The sequence below is a fragment of the Gopherus flavomarginatus genome, chromosome 2 (genome assembly GCF_025201925.1).
Source record: "Gopherus flavomarginatus isolate rGopFla2 chromosome 2, rGopFla2.mat.asm, whole genome shotgun sequence".
Classification (NCBI taxonomy): Eukaryota; Metazoa; Chordata; order Testudines; family Testudinidae; genus Gopherus; species Gopherus flavomarginatus.
In genome coordinates, this window is record NC_066618.1 from 41,228,360 (window position 1) to 41,250,102 (window position 21,743).

General features: G+C 41.3%; 1 protein-coding gene across 3 annotated transcripts in view; it reads right to left on the minus strand.

Annotated features, from left to right (window-relative positions):
• Positions 1-21,743, minus strand: part of CACNB2 (calcium voltage-gated channel auxiliary subunit beta 2) — a 441,669-nt gene that overhangs the window by 292,419 nt on the left and 127,507 nt on the right. Inside the window, exon 1 of one of the 3 annotated variants that reach the window (XM_050939562.1) lies at positions 13,535-13,598. The exons of the other annotated variants lie outside the window; for them this stretch is intronic. Within the exon in view, the coding sequence (XP_050795519.1) occupies positions 13,535-13,582 (48 nt within the window). The 5' untranslated portion in view covers positions 13,583-13,598. Of the gene's footprint in view, positions 1-13,534; positions 13,599-21,743 lie in introns of those variants that run through there. 3 annotated transcript variants of the gene reach the window in all.

Below are 21,743 nucleotides of genomic sequence, written 5' to 3' on the forward strand. Positions count from 1 at the left end.
CCTCCAGCCTGCTTTCGGAAATGGCTTCTATCCGAACCCTAAAGCAAAAAAGCAAGCCATGGCACAATAAAAATGAGTACAGGATGATAACATTTTATTTAGGCAGAATATATAAATGCTGGGTAAATATGAACAGCTTTTTGTTCTTTTTGAGGAGGAAAAAGGAAGGGCCTCATAGCTTTTAGATTGATAAGTAATATCACAATGGATTTGCTCTTGCATAGCAGCAAATTTGTGCACCTCTGATGTCCTGTTTTGGCTCCATTACAGCCCATGATTCTCAAGCTACTGTAAATTTCATGTCTGAACAAACAGACTACAGTAGAAGAGTTGTGCCAGGAGGCTATAGAGATACTCCTGACACCCCTTTTCCACACATTACACATACACAATATATTTGCTTGGGTGGAGATTTCTGTGGGAGATGCATCCTCAGCACAGAAATCTACTACAAGTTACTCAAGCCCTAGTTCAGTTAATTGGTTTGGGACCCAGGTGATTTGCCTTTTTTGGATGAGACAAGTTTCTTTTCAGATATTAGTAAGTTGGCACCTTTCACCTTCCCCTCTCGGAATCTTAATTGGCAATAACAGCTCCCAAGAACGAAAAAGAAATTTTTTCTGACAACAAAGTCTAACTGGAATCCTGGATTTTACTGATGCAGATCATTTCCTCCTGGATAATTAAATAGAAATATGGGTAGTTTTTTACATTAGTTGTTAACAATTTTTCAATTTGGAAAATACTCAGAGGACACAGCAATGAAAGAAAGCACTCCAAGATTAGCTGAATGGTGCCAAAAATCAGTTTCTCTTTGGCTTCTATCCTGCTTAACCTATACATCAGGAGTTACTTATTCGTTTTTATGGGCAGAATCCAGAAAGCAATTAGTGGTAAAATAATTTCTCCTTTATATTATAGATTTTTTTTGCTCTATTTTAATACCAACATTATGCAGCTCTTCTTTTTTCCCAAAGTTACTACTGAATCTCTTTTGTACTGCACCATAGATGCTTCTTTGATATGTGAGACAACACATGTCCTCTACAGACTGTTGCAAATAGAGAAACTGTCCCCAAGTATTGAAGCTGAATGTATGTAATTCTTTAATGTGTTTTTAATCTTGGAGGATGCAAGCACATACGTTAAAGTGCCTGTGGGCTGTGTTTAACATGTGTGACCATCATTTAATCAGCAAATCACTTTAGGTCTCCCTGACCTTGCAGTATTACAGAACTCAGATTTATACATGGATGAACTGTTCTTGAACAATTTTCTCTGACTAATGGGCACAAACTGGCTTTTCTTTACCATCAGTCATGCATGTTTTCTTTCTACCCATATTTTGCAAGCAAGTCTCTATTAATGTTAGAGATGTCCTATATTGCCTTTACAGACATCCTAGGAAAGTTGCGATTTCTTCTATAGTCATGTCATTTTTCTGATGGAAAGAGAAGCATTTTCATTCAATATTCCTGTGCCAGAGACCAAGGACTGTTATTGTTACCAGACTTTGCACATAGAGAAGAGAGGTTTCTCGTAAATCCACTCACACTTCAATCACATTTTAAGCACAAACAGTTTATAGGAGAAAAGAAAAAAATTGCATTCAATATCTTACGGATGGTCTACACTTAGAGTGCTACAGTGAAGACACTACCTATGCCAGTGGGAAGACTTCTCCAATCAGCATAAGTGCTCCACGTCCCCGAAAGGTGGTAGCTATGTATATGGGAGAAGCCCTCCCGTCGACAGTGCTGTCTACACTGAGAGTTCAGTCAGTATAACTGTGTCACTCAGGTGTGTGGATTTTCCACACCCCTGAACAATGGAGTTATACCAACATAAGTTTGTAGTGTAGATTCACGCTTAGTGATCTTCCGTGGATTGCACCATTGTCCACTCATGGGTTCTTTGTTTCTTGTCATCTTCTCTGTCTTTTTTTCTATTTTAAATGCAATGCCGCTTACTATTGGTTCACTCATTTCACACATTTTTGAGGTTTATTCAACTCATTAATTTCAGGTGCTTTATATAAGCATTTACAAATAGTGTAAATGTATAGAGATCATTTCCCTGACTCCTGTAATGCAGTCATCTCTGGAGTGCTGTTCAGAGTGAACAGCAATACCAAAACAAGAATTGATGGGAAATGCCATATAGATTTGAAACTGAAGGAGGAATTTTGTGCATTTAGACAAAACATAATTATCTAAATAGAAATTTGGTCAGGACAGCAGATTAAAAGTGCCATGGGATCTTTAATAACCTCAGGTGGTCAGGATCTCAGTGATACTCCAACCTTGTTGGAGCATTGATTTAGTACCAAGTTGGAGGGAAGAGATATCTAAGAAGTCATCAATATCATTTCTTGTAAAACTCTGGCTTTCCTTTGAGGTTTTCCATCCATGGTCTGACCAGTCTTACACTGCCTAGCTAATGATTTTTGATGAGATCCCAACCCTTGGTGGCAAGGGTGAGGTGCTATAACAGCATTTGCAAATGGAAAGATGACAAGTTAAATAATCTCACCCATTTCAAAGACAGGCAGCAATAGGAACGATTATCAGTAATACAGGCAAAGCTAGTTGCAAAATATTGGGAAAAATAAACGTTGGTACTAAGCTGAAACTACCTTAACTGATATAGTTCATGAGAAGGAAGCATCGAAAATTAATATGGTAAGAAGTGTAATAAAATGTAACTTTAATGAAGATAGTGGGTGAGCCAGGGATGAAAATGATTGACATTATTGAACTTTAATACTAATGATACTAAAACTGTACTGGAAGTAAACAAATAATACTCTTAAAATCATAAATCAATATTAAAAAGCATTTGATTGCAATTCTCTTTGTCATCATTTTGACTTTTGGCAAATTTAGATTTTGCAACAAGTTCTAGAAGTGGATACAAGTATTACATACAGATATCTATGCACTAGTGGTTTAGTGGTCAAACTATTTAAAATTCATAGGAGTTCACCCCATGCTGCCATGGGCTCTAATGAAGCCATTATCACTAGTTAAATTTAAGGGCTTCAAATTTGGGCTGAGGCATTCCAAAGATTTATGTACAAAGGTGATACTCTACTATTTGTATCAGATCTTATGTATACACTACAGGATATTTTCTAAGTTAACTGAAGCATTTAGCATAATATATAATTGTAACTATTTGACTTGTATTCAAAATAACCTAATTGATGTTCCCCTACCTAGCTCCAGTCCACCTGTCTGCCATTAGACTGAGCTCTTTGACAAAGGGACTAAGTAGTGTTTAATCTTCTATTTAAAAAAAAAAGGAATAATACTGGAGCAGGTCAGTGTTACTGTTTCTATATACAGAGATCTACAGACTCTCAAACAGAGAGCACAGAGGGATTTCAAGCGGACAAAATACCTGTATACACATTTCACTGTGGTGAGAATCAATATGACAGCTCTCCAGGAACGGTATTAATATTTTCAGTGCTTTGATAGTTCAAGTTCCCAAGCACCACTTCCAAAACTTGTCTTTCCGGAAGGGATATAAAAATTAGAATCTCCTTGCAAATTATACTCCTTATTGCTGATATGGTCTGTAAATGTGTGTGTACTTGAAAATGTGTGTACCCAAGAATTCACAAGTTAAATTCTGAATTTCAAGCTTTATCATTTATTGCCACTATTAAACAAGCTCTATAATGTTTTTAAGTCAACGTAAGTGGAACAGCAGAATGGTTCCACCTAGAGGAAAAGTGTGTCAAATCTACTCCCTTCTACATTGAGGGATAGTTAGTTTTTAAACTAAGAGCAGGCACAGCCCCTAACAATCCAGCAAGCTCAACACACTTAGCTTTTGCTATCTAGAACAGGATGGCCAACCTGAGCCTGAGAAGGAGCCAGAATTTACCAATGCACAGTGCCAAAGAGCCACAGTAAAACATCAGCAGCCCCCCATCAGCTCTCCCAGCACCTCCCACCCACCAGCAGCCCCACTCATCAGCGCCTCCCCCTCCCTCCCTACACCTTCTGATCTGCTGTTTTGTGGCATGCAGGAGGCTCTGGGGAGGAGGGGGAGGAGCAAGGGCATGGCAGACTCAGGGAAGGGTGCAGGAAGGGGTGGAGTGGGGGCAGGGTCTATGGCAGAGCCAGGGGTTGAGGAGTGAGCACCCCCCAGCACATTGGAAAGTTGGCACCTGTAGCTCCACTCACAGAGTCGGGGCCTATATAAGGAGCCGCATAGTAACTTCTGAAGAGCCGCATGTGGCTTCGGACCCACAGGTTGGCCACTCCGATCTAGAATGTTTAAACTCAAAAGGTATAGGGGCTCTGTAAAATAATCCAGCACTTATGGCAATGTTAAGAAAATTTTCTGGCTGATTTGGACAGAAAACAGAATTTCTGAGTTTCATCATTATCATCAACATTCTGGAATACTTGTGCCATTCTTCAGTTAAATGAAAGTTACAGAGTGGAGAGGTGATAGTTGCAGTTAGAGGCAGGACTAAGGCTAATAATGAAGTAACTAGGTATGATTTCAAAAGAGATTTATGTTCCCAGACATGAGATTTCACCAGGACCTCTATGTTCATAAAGCCCTAGAAGCCACCAAAAGACCCAAATGAACAAACTGTTGAATCTCATAAAGACTCTGAAGTGTTCACCTCCCATATACACACACACTCTGCTACTCTGCGTAAACTGCAAGCATTCCACAACTCATCCTGTCCATCTCTACAGGTAAACTGCCACAGACAGATAAGAAAACAGAGAAGACTCAAAAAAACAAAGAAACAAAAAAAAACCAACTCAAGAAAAACCTCTCCAAAACGTTAAGATGGATCAGTGAGAGAAAGCCAACTAAGGCACTGTCAATGGATTAGGTTTAAACTCTAATAATGAATTTATTGGGATACTGAAATACTATTGTAACTTAATATTTAAGTTTCACCTGTTAATCATCAAGTGGGCTTATCTGGATTTAAGATTCTTAATATTTATTATTGGTCTTTCTTTCTTATGACATTTCCTTAAATGGCTTCATCTAAGTAATTTATGCAATTATTTTTTTCAGTTTCATAGGATTTAGTCATGAATGCTTACTTTTCCCAATTATAAACTGTTTAGATATTAATAACATTATTTCATCTATATATCAACAACTGAGTATTTAATAAGATACTAAAACAGAATTTACAATTACTTTGGAACAGCAGCAACATACTTTGGGGCCTTAACTTACTACGAGAAAAGTACTCCCAGAGGCAATTCACTCTCAAAGGTATAATCTCTGTTAACAGCTCTCCAGAGAAAGACATACAGAAGAAATTGCAAAAGAACTAATTTATCATTTATATTGTTTTGTTTAATGTTTTCTTTTTCTTTCTTTAAATAATATGATAGACATGGTTAATAAGTGTGACTGAATAGTGGGAAATACACCACTGAATTGGTAGTAACAGAAACAATTAGTAAGAGCTGGCCTACCATTTCTTGCTTCTCTAAACTAAATATTTTAGTCATTTAAAAGATAAAATTACTTGGCATCCAACAATTTATAATTACCCCTGCCAACCCCATACATTGCTGCTTCTAACAGAACAATAACGGCACACACAGTCCTGTAGGTACATAACTAATCACAAATTTTTTATTTAAATGACATTTGTAAATCTTTATTTTCCTGAAAGGATTTAAATTCATATCTTTAATTTGTTGTGCCAGACATGATGCAATTAATTTAATTATTAGTTGAGCATTTTTGCACTCCCTGCACTGATTTAGGGGATAGTAATAGAATAGAAACTTTAGCACAGTATTTAGCTGCAAAGTAAGTGGGGAGGGAGAAGAGTAGTTTTCAAGTATTTTGTTTCAGAAAATATGTGCTATGGCTACTGCTACTGATTTGGAATGCAAGAACCTTCAACACTGTGTCAAACCATTAGTTTTAAAATTAATTACAAAAAGATAAAGATCAGAGACCTTCATAGCATACAGTGTCATAATATTTATTAAACATTTATTTATACAATCTTATTTCAAAAAGTAAAGGCACAATTAAAGACAAGAAAGAAAGAAAGAAAGAAAGAAAGAAAGAAAGAAAGAAAGAGCGCTCAATTTAATTATGTTAAGCCGGTAAAAGCTTTAAAAAAAAGTTTCCTTTCACCAGTTAATTAAATTAGAAGATTAAATTGTCATCTTGGGAAAGTATCAAGAACACAGAAAGGGCAAGAGGCAAGGGGATGGGATTTTTTTACCTTATATTTTACCAAAGCTTTGCTGTCTACCTTTAAACTTTTAAAATGGACAGTAATTATTAAGAATAGCCATGGTGTGATGGCAGCACTCTGGTGGTGATACCTAGTGGTTAGGGTACTAGGTCTTTACTCATCTGCTCACAATGGCCACTGACACCTCCCATGGTAGTCTGCCTTTTGGTGGGTGTTGACATGACTGTCCAGTCAGGTCATCAATTAGCTGTACCTCTTTCTGGGGTAACAGAGTTCCAAGGAAGATATTGGGTCCCATTCCCTGCAGAAGGGCTGGGGGAGAGAAAGTAGGACTTTCAGTCTGTATAGCAGCTCCTGCAAGTGCTCAGTTCCAGCTGTGGAGCTTGCAAAGTCTTTCCCTCCCCGCGTTTCCTCAAGGGGGAATCTGGTTGTGATTGTTTCTGTGCTCTCTGGAACAAGCTGGTTAGTATGGGAGCCCAGGCCCTTCCACTCCAACAGGCTCCAGCCCAGGGCCCTGAAAGAAGCAACAATGTCCAGCACATGAGAGTGCCTTAAAGCTGCCTCCCTGCCACTCACTACCCTGCCAAAGTCTTACAGTTTGACAAAGTAACAAAGAAAAACAGAATAACTGAAACTTCAGTTCCTCTGGGCTCAGTAGACAAGCTTTTTCATCCTGGAAACATTTCTGAAGTGCCCTTCTTCAGAAACTCCCAAGGAGGGTCTCTCTACCTGCCCGATCAGTCCCCTTCTGAGTTGTCTGGCTCCCTTTAAAGCTCTACTGCCAGCTGCAGCTTACTCTGCAGATGGGGCTCGTTAACAGAGTAATCTGTTAATCCTTTCAATTCCAATGTGTGGTCTATATATCCCATCACATATCGGTCAACGTTAGTAAAAACTCATAGCCAGCCCAAAATACGAAGAGTCAACAAGGCACTAACTAAATCAAAATAACCTCAGCCAAAAGTGTCAGGTCTCCTTTGAAAGAATTCCAATAGTTTATCTCCAATGATACCACAAACATACCTAATATAGACTATTATACAATATATTCTGTGGACCAGATCCTCTGCCAGTGTAACTTACAATAGCACCAGTGATGTAAATGGAGATATGCCAGTTTAGCCCAGCTGAGGATCTTTTCCTGTATGTTTTACTTTTCATGTCATTGTTTTTCCGGAATACCAAAGTAAAAGACTGAACAACAGGAGAAAGGAAACATGCACAACTTTTAATACGTATAAGACAGATGTGAACAGATTCCACTCCTTCATACCCATATATTACACAAAAATTACCACGCATCCAGAATTTCTCAATCACATCATGGACTATGAACTACCTACTGGGATATTTTGTCTGTTATGCCACAGCCAATGTTGCAATCATTGATGGTGAGGACAGGTGTGCAAGGTGAAGAGGTGGGGATGGAGAGAGGGCCACGGTCAGGGCTGCGGCAAATGTTATCAGAGGTGAGATGGAGGATGCAGGACCTATATTTGTCTTGGCAGAAGTAAGGAGGAGATCCAGATAGAGAAGGGAAGAGGAGCAGACAGAGCTGGTGGGAACTATATAGGAATGAGGGCAACCAGGAAGGGGAGATGGAGCTGGGCAGCCAGGAGGAAGGAAACCCCACTACTCCTGACTGTACTCATTTTTATTTTTTAACTGTAATCTTGTCCATTTGCCATTCCCACATGGCTCTCACCACAGCCCTCTTCTACATTATAACATGCATTTTCCCTTTCGCTCCACATTCCCCACCCTTTCACCCTCTCCCCTTCTCACCCCCCCCCCCCAACACCACTGGCTCAATCTACTCTTACTAGTTACAATTGTGTGTCTCTGCTGTCTAAGAAGGGTCCCCTACTATGGGAAGAGCTGCCAATCACAGTCCCTGTGGGTCGTGAGGAGGCAGGTTCCAGGCAGTACCATTTTGAGCTCTTTAACTGCTTTAAAAGCAAACCACACTTTGTAATTCAACTACACTTTTGAAACATGACCTATCCTCAAATGAGTAAAGACTGCTTTGGACATATTTTAAACTTTCTAAATAGTTTTCAGAATGTAGTATTCTTTTGAAATATATGCTCATTAAAATGCATGTTTGCATCTATCCACCATCAGATTAGTTATTAATCTATGTATTAGGCCAAATATTTGCTAGAATGGCAGTGTTTTAAACAAGTAGAAATTTACCTTGCTCATTCTAAAAGAAAAATTAACTTCTAGATTATATATACTTACTAACCACAATTCTGGGAAGTGCAACAAGCTTGGTGCTTTGAAATTGTCATAGTAAAGCAAACATTCATTACTGTTTGCAGTTTTAAACCAGTAATTCCCCCAAACAGTGGAATGGAGGAGGACAGGGTAAAATTGGGATCATGATCCTTTCCTCTCCTTTCTGTGTCATGCTGCTCCCTGCACCTGACGTAATGACTAAGGTCCCAAAAGAACTGCCCAGGCATCAAGGTCTTTTACAAAAGATAGGACAGAAGGCTGAGAGAATTAAAAAACCCTCAAAATGTAATGGCAAAATTTCTTCAGACTTTCCAAATGGTCTGAGTAAACTCAAGAGTTTCTGCAGCTTTTCAGAAGAGCCTACTGTTTGTGCAGCTGAAGGGACATCCTTTTCCCTGTCTGTAAATAAATGAATAAACAGATATCAAATATTAAGATAGGTTTCCAGATAAAGTGGGCAAAAACAGGAAACCAAATTGACTCAACAACTGTCATTTAACGAAGTGATACGTGTAAAAGGGAATTCAACTATAAATAATACAGCTTTGAACAAAATATTGTCAGTTTTAATGACAGGGTTTACCTCATGGATAATCTTGTTATGGAAAGAAGGGGGTTGTAGTCTTTTAGTTTAGTGGTAAATTGAAGTAGTAATGCTAAAATTTGCCATCAAACATGCTTATGATATCAAGTTTGTGAAAAACACCTGTGCTGTACAGCAAATAGGAGGAACTGCAACCAAAGAGTGTGCTATAAGGACCCTTGATTACCGAATGGAATAATCAGAAACGTAACTGTTTGGTCAATAATGCGTAGACAAAGCTCAGCCATACATAAAGAAATATTTATAAATCTGATCAACCAGTTCTTGACAAGCCTTCGCATTGTACAATGGACTGTTAAAGTAAGTTTAAAGACCATCAAATAATGTGGAGGAATTTTTATAAACTATGACCTTTAAACTGGACAGTTCAGCAGCTAGCAGCTTTCAACTTGAGTAAGCAGCGTGCAAAGTTGGCCAAAGGATGCACCGCAGAGGGGCCCACAGAAAGTGATATAAAGAAGTAAGTTGCTTACTGGAGCAAACCAGACAGTATTCAATGTGTGTCCTAAGACGGCTGTACCAACAGCTATGCCTAACTTGTCTTATCTAAATTGGTGTGACAAGACACGTTGCACAAAAAGATTGAAAAACTTCAGATCTAGTTGCAAGAACTCAAAGGTTCTTGTTCCCTGACTGGATGGAGGTAAAGGACAACTCTCATTTCGAATCTTCAGTAGAAGTATGGGTCACTATCTGATTGGTCCATGCCGGCAACTCCAAGAAGAGAAAACAAGCTGGAACACCCAGAAGAAATCTGATTAAATGGCCTGCCTCCTTAAGCACATTACTTCCCAAAAGTCAAAGACACCTGGAAGGCAGAAGAGTGAGGTATTGAGCCAGCCACCTGGGAGCACTTTTGGTGATATCAAGTACCTATCTTGGGTGGGTACCTTTTACTGTCGCATTCTATTTTCAAGCAATTTGGGTTGCACTCTGGTGCACGAGGGAGACACTATAGATGTGTCTGTCCTTGCTCCATATGTGTTCACAGTGTCAATTCCTGTCATGAACAGTAACTGAGTTGAAAGCTGATGGTTAAGCAAAGATTTGCTGCTAAGTTTTTCTTGGGTGACAACCCAAATTAGTCAATCGACTATTTCCTGAAACTGGGCACCTCATTAGCAAGGAAGTGTATGTACATGAGTATGTGCTTTAATGACTGCCAAAGTTGGGGTGGGTGTTCTTGTTTTGTAACAGGTTCCAGTCAGGGTTGTTACACAAACTTAACTAAGGGTATGTCTACATCTACAATTTTGCAGCGCTGGTTGTTACAGCTGTATTAGTACAGCTGTATAGGGCCAGTGCTGCAGAGTGGCCATACTTACAGCAACCAGCGCTGCAAGTGGTGTTAGATGTGGCCACACTGCAGTGCTGTTGGGCGGCTTCAAGGGGGGTTCGGGGAACGCGAGAGCAAACCGGGGAAGGAGACCAGCTTCCCCGCGGTTTGCTCTCGCGATCCCCGAACCCCCCTGCAAACCGCAGGGAAGGAGACCTGCTTGCACAGGGGTTCGGGGAACGCGAGAGCAAACCGGGGAAGGAGACCAGCTTCGCCGCGGTTTGCTCTCGCGTTCCCCGAACCCCCCTGCAAACCGCAGGGAAGGAGACCTGCTTGCACGGGGGTTCGGGGAACGCGAGAGCAAACCGCAGGGAAGGAGACCTGCTTGCTCGGGGGTTCGGGGAACGCAAGAGCAAACCGCAGGGAAGGAGACCTGCTTGCACGGGGGTTCGGGGAACGCGAGAGCAAACCGGGGAAGGAGACCAGCTTCCCTGCGGTTTGCTCTCGCGTTCCCCGAACCCCCCTGCAAACCGCAGGGAAGGAGACCTGCTTGCTCGGGGGTTCGGGGAACGCGAGAGCAAACCGGGGAAGGAGACCTGCTTGATTACCAGAGAGGCTTCCTCAGGTATGCTGGGATACCTGCTTATTCCACGGAGGTCAAGAAAAGCGCTGGTAAGTGTCTACACTTGATTACCAGCGCTGGATCACCAGCGCTGGATCCTCTACACCCGAGACAAAACGGGAGTACGGCCAGCGCTGCAAACAGGGAGTTGCAGCGCTGGTGATGCCCTGCAGATGTGTACACCTCCTAAGTTGCAGCGCTGTAACCTCCTCACCAGCGCTGCAACTTTGTGATGTAGACAAGCCCTAAGATTGTGTATGTGTCTACTATAGTTACTGGTTTCATAATGCCTTTGAGTGCTATGTGTTACAGGCATAAAAAGAGCAAGTGTGCAAGCCTCCTGAACTGTACTCAGTCTATTGTCATAAGTGTAGGAGTTATGTTAGGTAGTTAAGAGAGCTAATCATATCCCGGGGCTATTAAAATTAGTCAAGAAGTCAGTTAAAAGGTTTGACTACTGTAAATCCGTTGGGAAGAAGCCCTTGCGGAACTGGCTTAAGTAATTGACCAAACTTTCTTATGCAGAATGATGGAGGACATGTTGCCTTTCATCTATACCACCAGGACATATCCACCCCGGAGGTGAAGGATAGTAGGCAACTGCTGAATGGGGTACTTGCAGTACCATGAGGACAGGTATTTTGGCTAAGTACAGTAGGGCAAGAAATACCATGAGGTATGGTCCAAGCAGAGGACTTCAAGGACTTCACTCAAAAGACCCCTCTTCCTCCAACACCAAATTCTAAAACAATGATGGATTTAAGGGACTTTTAGATGTGTTTCTGTATTAAACTGCCAGAAATCAGAAGTCTGAAACTAAAACTGAGTCAATTTAATTGTTATTCAGCCAACATGTTGTTCCAGCTTCTTAAATATAGTTTAAGCAGGCACTTTTACTTCTCTGTCCAAACAATATTATGCAAAACAGTGTGTGCCAGTATTAAATGACAATAATATTGGGGGGAAGTTCCCTAGATCCTCTCCTTTTCATGTGAGCCTAACATCCACTAACGTGGGAGGAAGTTAAACAGAAAAATGTGAACTGACTCCATAGTGTTAGCACTTTTTTAATTTAAATTTTAACTTCCCCATTAAAGAGTAAGAATAGTTAGATTTACCTATGATTATTTGGATAAACAATCAAATCAGTATGTGCATAATCAGTGTTTATTTTTATATTTCATGTTATTTAATATTAAAGAGATGTTTGAAGTAATGTGTATATTGGGAATTTGCTTTATTTATTCCAAACAAACAAAGAAAATTAAGCTATTTTAATTCTGACTGTGAATGCAGAAGAACTCAGAAGACCTGTCTGCTCTTTCATTAGTACAGTTCATTATGTCAACTGTTGCACTAACAAAAACAAAAATACCATTTGAAGTCGAATCAATTATGGCAAACAATTACTAATACACTTACATTTGCAATGTTTTGTACCTCTGCAATACATATTAGACAAATAGATTTGGGGGTTCAATGTATTTGTTATTTTTTCTGCCTGATCCCCTATATCAACTTTGATTTAGATCAAAACTGTCTTTGATCTTGTTTGCTCTGTGATCATAAACAAAATATTTCATATAAGACCCTCTGGTGTCACAGAGAAATACACTGCCCACACTTGAGAAACAGCAGAACTATTTCTCATGATATATTTTCCATTTTCTTGTGTGACAAGCTATAATACAAGCTGCTTGCTGAAAATGTTAAGCAATTCAGTACTGCAGCTTGGCCAGATTGTATAAACCTCCTGTTTCTTATCACATCTCTCTGACAACTGAATAGCAGACTAGAAGAGGAATGTTAAAGCATAAATGCATTACTTAAGAGACTATCATGTCAGCTAAGTGTAGTTCAGACACATTTCAATTATCATTCAATTTTTTGTTATTACTAATACCTTAGCTTTCATGATAGCCTTCCTTGTGGAATTTAAAACTCAGCCAGCCATTTTGCAATACAGAGCAGATTTGTCAATCAAGAATATTACAATATTCTGTTTTGAAAAACACCAGACTAATTAAACTGTCATGCCATGCTTTTGCCATTGTGCTACTGTTTGCTCTGTGGAACAGTGTTGAAAAGCAGATCTATTCTACATGAATATTTTGATGCCAGCCCTTGTGTTTAAACACAATTTTTTCTGGTCTGTAGTTGTTACCTATAACCTTAAATTGACTTTTAATATACATTTTATATGCAGGTAAATACAGACATCCCTTTCTAATATCCCCACAGGCACAGAGCCACCAATAAAAACAGAACTGCCTTTGGTTTTACCCAATAAAATTGTCAGAAAGGTCAGACTTCTAATCTTTTGACATTGCAAATTATTGTAATCATTCTCACTCTAGGTAAACCCAAAAAATGTATAACACATTTAGGAAAACTGTACCTGTTAGAACTGTTCTTGTACCTCTGTGCTGAGAAAACTCATTGCACAGATGAGCAGTGTTCTGGATGGTACTGCAGACATGTATTAAAATATTTGAATGATGGAAACTGCACCATCAAAAACACAAAGGATATGTTCAGCTCCTAGTCATTGTCATTCTAAAACAATCTGAAACTTACATAGGAAACCCGTACTCGCCGACGGTGTACAAGCCCACAGCACTGCATGAAGAGGACAGCAGAAAACAATCAGTGTATAGTTTCACCAAGCTTCAGTCTGTCTTCTTGTCTCCTCTAAGACATGGTCCATTTCTCCTCACTTTCCAGCCCCAGGTAAGAGGAACAGGTAGAGAAAACATACAGCCTCCAGCTCCAAAGCAATTTTTTTAACTCGTCCTGAAGGCAGATGAAACTCTTCTTTTTTAGATGAATGTATATTTACAGAATTGTATCCATTTCCTCAGTATCCCTCCATTACAAACACATCCATATTCCTATAAATCTTATTACAGATGGCATAATGTTCATATCAACCATTCAGAACTTAGGAAGACTCACACATAACAGGATCCTTACATCTCAGGCTACTGCAATACCTTGCTTTTTGAAGGTCTCTTGCTGCCACTGCTGTTATTGCTGCTGCTGCTATTATAGCCTTCCTCACAATGCATAAACTACCAAGAGCATCCTTGATTCAATGTTACCTCTGTACCATACTGGGCATATCTGATCTGTTATTTATCCCTCCTCCTATATCCTGAAAAATTACCAAGTCTAGACTTTAATTCACTCTGGATTCTTTGGATCACAGAACCACCCTCCAAGTTGTCAGATGCTTTGTCTTGCAATACGTGTTTCACATGAATTGTAGGTAGGATTGCTTAGTGGCCTTACTACCTTACTCACTTAGGCACTGCAGCTGCACAATCTTTTCTGTTGATATTCTGACAAAAAGAATTGGAGAGAACATTACGCCTAGTATATACATTTAGACTTACATATTAGCACTTTTCATTGCCTAAACGTTGTTTGAGTTAACTATTTAGATAATTCATTATCCATCCCTTTGATATTGATCTTGAATACAGAGAAGTAACAGTTATTATCCATATATTAACAAGAGAGATAGGGAATGTGTGATCTCTTGTCAGATTAAATTATCCTATCTGTGATTACTATCCATCTCTAAGCAATCATTCTTCAGAGGTGGACTGAATATTCTAATATTGAAAAGGCTTAATAGGCATGCCATGGCTGAAAATTAATTCCTTTAGTACTTTGTGGCACTGTCTTGTGACTCTCAAATGTCTTCAGTACCACAATCTCTGAACAAATGAGCAAGTGATTCACATACCTTTTAATACTGAAGAAAAATTTAACTCTTCCATCACCTTGCTAAAATCACTACTAAAACTAGAATGGTAAAATGTAGAGTCCAAGGTATATTTAAAATCAAACTATTAAGCAGCAGAGAAAAAAATCAGATTAAATAATGTTCAAGTTTATCTTTTTAGTATTGAGGCAAAGTGTCGGGAGTAAGGCCCTGCAGCTGCACCTGCACAGTCTCCTGATGGCCTAACAAATCAATAAGGTTGCCTGATGGACCACACTGCCTGAAGCAGCTAGTAAGCCAGTTCTTAAGACCAGCAGCAGCAACGCACAAGCTCATGGATTCTCTGCCTCCTTGTGCTCACCTCACTCCAAGCCCTGGTCCTGCCTTGCCTCTGCCCTGCACCCAGCCCTGTTCCAGTCCTGTCCCGGCCTTGCTCCTGCCTTCTGTTTCCAGTTCTGACCTTTGGCTCTGACCACTAGGCCAGACCGCCTATGACCTGGTCTCCTGACAGTTTGAGCAGCCCAAAACTAGAACAGAGCGGAACAAGAGCTGACAAGGGGCCCACAGCCCATCAATTTTTAGGGATTTCTCCACTAGGCCAGAGATAGTGAGTGCCTTACAGACTCTGCCGGTACAAGTTGATGCAGGCACAGAACATGGTGCTGTGCAGACAGGCAGGGCCGCCCCGACTTCAACCCCCACTCACCATGAGCCAAAGATTCCCTTGTCTGATAAGTATAATGATGATCCGGACACATTTCGGGGGTTTCTCAGGCAGTGCTGCCTCCTATTCCTGCTGTGCCCTTAGTCATTCCCCACTGATCAATCTAGGGTGGGACTGATTGTCAGTCTGCTGACTGGAAAGGCTCTGTCCTGCACATCCTCACGCCTAGAGAAAGCTAGCCCACTCGTGTGCCAGCCTGAAGACTTCATTCATGTCATGGCTGTGATCTTCAAAGACTACTTCTGACCATACAGATGAGACTGCTCTTCGGGTGTTGCAGCACGGACACTGGCCTGTTGTATGCCACAGAGTGCCACCACTTGGTAGCCGATACTGAATGGAATGGAATGAAGCTGGGCAGCGCTATCATTTCTGCTTAAATGATTTAAATGATGACATCAAAGATTAACTGGCACAGGTGAGCTCCTGGTTCCCTGGACACCCTGACTGACCTCGGCGTAAAGACTAAACATAATATAATGCATAATGACAATCTGATGGAATGCCACCAAGAAAGAAGGTCAGCTTCCAGACTCATGCTAGTCCTACTGCTTCTGGCCCATCTACCTTCAGTGCCTTCCCCACAGCCCGAATCCATGCAGCTTGACCAAGCCCAGCCCCGCCTCTCTGATGCAGAGAAAAAAATCAGAAACACCAAATTGCAGCCCCAACAGAGGGGTCCAGGATGGGGTGGAATCTCCTCCTATTATTAGTGCCCACCATTGATACTTTTGTCTCCTGGTACCTTGGCAACAGCCAGCCAGGTCCATACATATCTCCAACTCCCTCTGTAGGTCTGACACCCCACCATGTCTGAGGTCTAACCGGAGGCACTGGTGGGTTTCGGAGCCTCAGGAAGTTTCATGACCTGGACTTGGCATCAGTACATTAGACCCCCACCCAACACAAGGACTCTCTGAATTTGGTGAAATCTATCAACAGCTCACTCCTTTTGTTTGCCCAGTTATCTACTGGACCACACTCGTGGAAGCTGTTACTCTCCAGGGTCAGCATGAGACCCTCCAGCCTGGACTTATGTGAGCACCACACTCTCCAGTAGTCCTTGGCATGCCCTGGCTCAGCACCCACAACTTACACGTTTGTTGGTGGGCAGGCACTATATAGTTCAGCTCCCCACATTTTCAGGAGACAGAAGTGTTGACACTCACCTACTGGGACCATACAGAGGCAGTCCTCTATGGCTGTCTTCCTCAAAATCCCGAGTCTGAGCAGGCTAATTCCTAGGAATTCTTGTTACCTTCTACAACCTGGTTTACTGCCTCCATATTACCTCTTTGCCGATGTGTTTAACAAGGAGAACGCAGACACACTGTCACCCCATCACAGATTGTTCAATTAACCTTCAGCCCAGAGCAGAAGTCTCTTTTGGCCACATCTACTCCCCTTAAGAGCTGGAACATCAGACTTTCCATGACTACCTCTAGAAAAGCCTACAAAATGCGATTAGCTGTCCTTCCACATCTTCACTGAAGCTCCAATTTTCTCCGTAAAGAAAAAAGATGGATTTCTAATGCCTTATGTTGATTATCGAGCATTAAACAGGATTGTGATTAGAAATCGATGCTCCCTCCCTCTCATTAACGAGCTTTTCGAAAGATTCCACTCCATCAAGTTTTTTAATAATTTGGACCTTTGTGGGGTCTGAATTAGGGATGGAGATGAGTGGAAGACCACCTTTACAGCACAGAGTACCTAGTCATGTTGTTCAGCCTGTGCAATGACCAACAACATTTCAGCACTTCATAAACTATATCTTTGGGGATGTGCTAGACCATTATGTAGTCACTGACATCCTCATCTAGATGACATCCTCATCTTTTCCGACAATCAGGATTCTCACAGCCAATATATATAAAGCGTCCTAGAAAGACTTTGCTAACACCATCTATATGCAAAACCCAAAATGTGAGAGTTTGATCAAGATACAAAATAATTTCTTGGTTACATTATCTCCCCAAAGGGGCTAACCATGGACCTATGCATGGTAGCTGCCATCTCTGACTGGGCCACACCAAAGGGGACCTGCAGGATCTAACAGCTCATAGCCTTCACTAATTTCCACAGCTAGTTCATTGAGGGCTTTTCCAGTCCAGTTGCTCCTCTGACTGAACTTATATAAAAAGAAGTCCAGCTCACCTTGTCCTTGGATGACAAACCTGCCTTCAATCAGCTAAAAGAAGTTCACCACAGCACCTATCTTGGTTCATACAGATCCCACAAAACCATTCACAATGGAGGCAGACACATCCAGTTTCACTTTTGGGGTAGTACTGTCCCAGCGAGCTGGTGCTGATGCTTGACTTCATCCATGTCTCTATTAATCTTGTGAGCTAGCCCCAGCAGAGAAGATTTATTGTATATGGGACAAGGGACTCACAGCCTTCAAAGTATCCTTCAAAGAATAGCATCACCTATAGAGGGTGCCAGATTCCCTGTCCAAGTGTCCACAGATCATAAGAACCTGGAGTATTTTCAAACAGCCAGACAATGCAACCAACAACAGATCTGCTGGTCACCCTTCTTTAGCTGGTGTGACTATCAGTCTCCTATTGTATCGCCCAGGAGCAAGAAATGGGAAGGTTGATGCCCTCCCTGTCCCATAAGGCTGAATACCTAGAACCAGGTGAGAAGACTCCCACGATTCTAAAGGCACCAACTTCATTAATGGAACAATAAAACAGCCTAATGGAGTTAATTTTTGCTTATTACTGAACGACCCCTTCACTGCTTGCAAAGAGGGGTTCTCTGCCATAAGGACCATTTCTGCATCCCAGAGGGACAACAAGGGCTACAGGTTCTTAAGTTATGTTGTGACATGTCCTTTGCAGGCCACTTCAGCCACTTCAGCACCTGGGGCCTAATCACAAGGAGTTTCTGGTGTTCAGGGTTGCACACCTCAGTCAAGAGCTATATAAAATCCGGTGACCTGTGTGTCTGGACCAAGTGCCTCGCTCAAAACCACTCACTTAACCCATGCCTATTCCACTTCAACTATAGACTACTATATCCCTTGACTTTACTGTGGAACTGCTGCATTCCCAGGATCATACAACAATCCTAGCTGTAGATGACCTGTTAACTAAACTGGTACACTCATACCTGCCTTGCCATTCCTACTGCCCAGGCAATAGCTTGACTCTTCCTGGAGAATGTCTATCATCCTCACGGAATGCATCAGGCATAGAGTTAGACCATAGTTCTCAGTTTGTTCCTAGTTCTGATGGGAATTTCTAAAGCTTGAGCTCCTCTTCTCATCAACCTACCATACACATACTAATCGACAGACAGAGCATGTGAACCAGATTCTCGAACAATACCTGTGCTGCTTCTTCAACTATCATCAAGATGACTGGATATCTCTGCTGCCATATGCTGAGTTGTTTACAATGATGTCACTCGCTTCTCTACCCAACAATCCAATTTTTGTGCCAACTGTGGCTTTCTCCCAGCTTTCATCTGGACATCCCCACAAACTCCTCAGTATCTGCTGTCACAGATCTAGCTACCCATCTCTCCCAATTACACTAGGAACTCAAGAAGTACTTAAAAGCAAATTAGGAAGTATATAAATGTCACTCTGAACAGGTCTAGCTGTCCACTTGCAATCTTAAATCAACTCACCCCTGCGCCAAATTGGACCACCAATATCTGGGCCTTTTCAAGACTGAGATTCTGATCAAACCAGTAACACTTAGATTGTAGTTACCCGAGTTCCTGAAAATCCATCCCACATTTCATGTCTCCCTTCTGAAGCTGTACACGGAGAACCCCTCCCCACACTGCTCCAGCCCTTCACCTCTACCCACAAGAGTCTAAGGACATAAGGAACATATAGTTGGCAAATCTCCAACTACCAATGCATTAGAGGACAACTCCTATACTTGGTGAACTGCAAGGTTTATGGTAGAGATAAGCAGTCCTGGGAACTGCTGAATCACATCCATGCCCCAGATCTGTTGCAGGCATTTCACAGACCACTCTAAGAAACCAGGCCCAGGGACACTTAGAGTACCCTCAGCCAAGGGATGAGAGAGTACTGTCAGGAATAAGGCCCTACAGCTGCACCTGCTCAGTCTCTTGATGGCCTAACAAGTCAGCAAGGCTGCCTGATGGACCACCCTGCCTGATTAGCTGAGGAAGCTAGCAGGCCAGATCTTAAATCCAGCAGCAGCTAGCTGTCTATTCAATACACACCCATGGATTCTCTGCCTCCCTATGCTCACCACACTCCAAGCCCTGCTCCTGCCTTGCTGCTGCCCTGTGCCCATCCTTGCTCTAGCCTCTTCCTTCACAGACTCTAGTTTTGACTCTCAGCTCTGATTACTGTCTCAACCCTGGGCTCTGACATTTGGACTGACTCTGGTTCTTATCTTCAGCTCCAATCACTAGACCTGACTCCTGCTCTCACCGCTAGGCCTGACGACCTAAAACCCAGCCATCTTACACAAAGGTTACTACTAAAATTTGGGTTGAAAAACTCATGTGTAGGCATAAGATATTTATATACTTGTGATGCACTGAATTGTGGCAATCAGAGAAAGGGTTAAGCTGTTTCCACAAGGTAAGGAAAAATAAACATCCTTCCCATAGAGATTGGTTTAGCTGTCAGGCTTGAAAGAAGGAGACTCCAGGGAAGCAGGAACACTTAAGGGGTAGTGTGACAGGGCAGGCTCCTCTCCTACCCTGAGGTCCCTCACAACAGTCTCGGATGCCTCTTGCTTGTCAGCACTCTGAGTCCCCATCACAATCCCTGTGCAGCACTTCCAACTACAGAGTCCTTCAGCCCCTTCTCCAGGAAGAGAAAGCAATTTCACCAGCCAGAGACTTAGCTTCCCATGGGATCCTGTAGCACTCCTCCCCTTTGTACTGCCTTCCTGTGCTTTTAACTAGCCTCCCCAACTGGTGGGATAATTAGCTCTTGGCTCATCAACCTCCTACTTTGTTATGTACTCTGCTTCTCCATCAGGCCTTTCCTGGTGGAGTAATTAATGCTTAAGTGATCAGAGTGCTGGCTCAGCTCTCAGTAGTCTATCACAAGTAGACAAAAAGGAATTGGCTCGGTGGTTTGGGGAAAGTTCTCTTTCTGGTTGGAAGTAATGGAGATTTGCCCACACTAATAAAGAGGACTTGTAGGAGTGTGTACTGAAGCCAACAGATCAATTTTGAAAATTGGGTGCCTGTAGTTTGGCACCTAATCCTTTTTTTAGGCATGCAAATAAGTGAATTTTCCAAAGAGCTGAGAACCTACAGACCCCACTGATATCAATGGGATCAGTTCTGTGTCTCAGACAAATTCATCCTGGGTATAACACCAATATTAATAGAGTTGCATAGAAAATAACTGATATCCGTGGGAACTGCAAGTGCGCAACATCTCTGAAAATCAGGTAATTTTTACATTTAGGAAGAAAATATGGATTTAGGTACCTAATTTTAGGCACCTACGTTCTGAAACTTGGTCATGGTTTATTTTCTATTCTGCCAGGTAGTGGAAAAGGCCTCGAGTCAGGGAAGTTGGTACATCATACAGACTGCTGTTCAGTTCCTGGCAATCATTTCACAGTAGGTCAGCACAGTCTTTGTCAAATAAGTGACCACCTACGCCTCTACCTCTGATCTGCTATATTGAAACAGAGCTGTTACAACTGACCTGAACTATTATAGTCAAATCACTGATAAATGAAGTAACAGTGATAAGTGATAAGAAAAATAAGGACTCAGAAGGTGGGCACATCTCACTATCAAAATTATATATAAATAAATGAGATGCAATAAATTGTCCATTTAAAGATGGAAAAGTATATACACAACAGTTCCCTGTGAACGTTTCTGTGAACATTATGCTTCAAGTCTAATGCACTCTTTTTAAAAATATTTTTTTAACATTTATGTAATTTACTAAGAAAGTGTAGTCAATGCCAGCAATTTCAATGTAACAGACCCATTAGATAAGTTCATATCTATTGTGCTTACAAGATTATTAATTAATCGTCCCATGAAAAACAAAATTGTGTAATAAGTTTAAAATTCCTCACGATGAAGACAAAGTTCTCTGCATTTCTACAAAGCATTCTGAAACTTAGCAAACAGGTCTGCAAGTAAGGGGTACAGAATCTATTACAGGCCCAAGTTATGCAACCCTTTCACTAGTGAGCATTTACCCATATAAGCAATGGATTTAGAGTAAGGCAATAAAGCTGTACATTGACCGTTACCAAGAATATTAAGCTTGGTTTCATCTATTTCTTTTTTTCCTCTTCATGCTATAAGATCCTTTAGCAGAAAAAGTGTCTTTAATCCAAACACTGAAA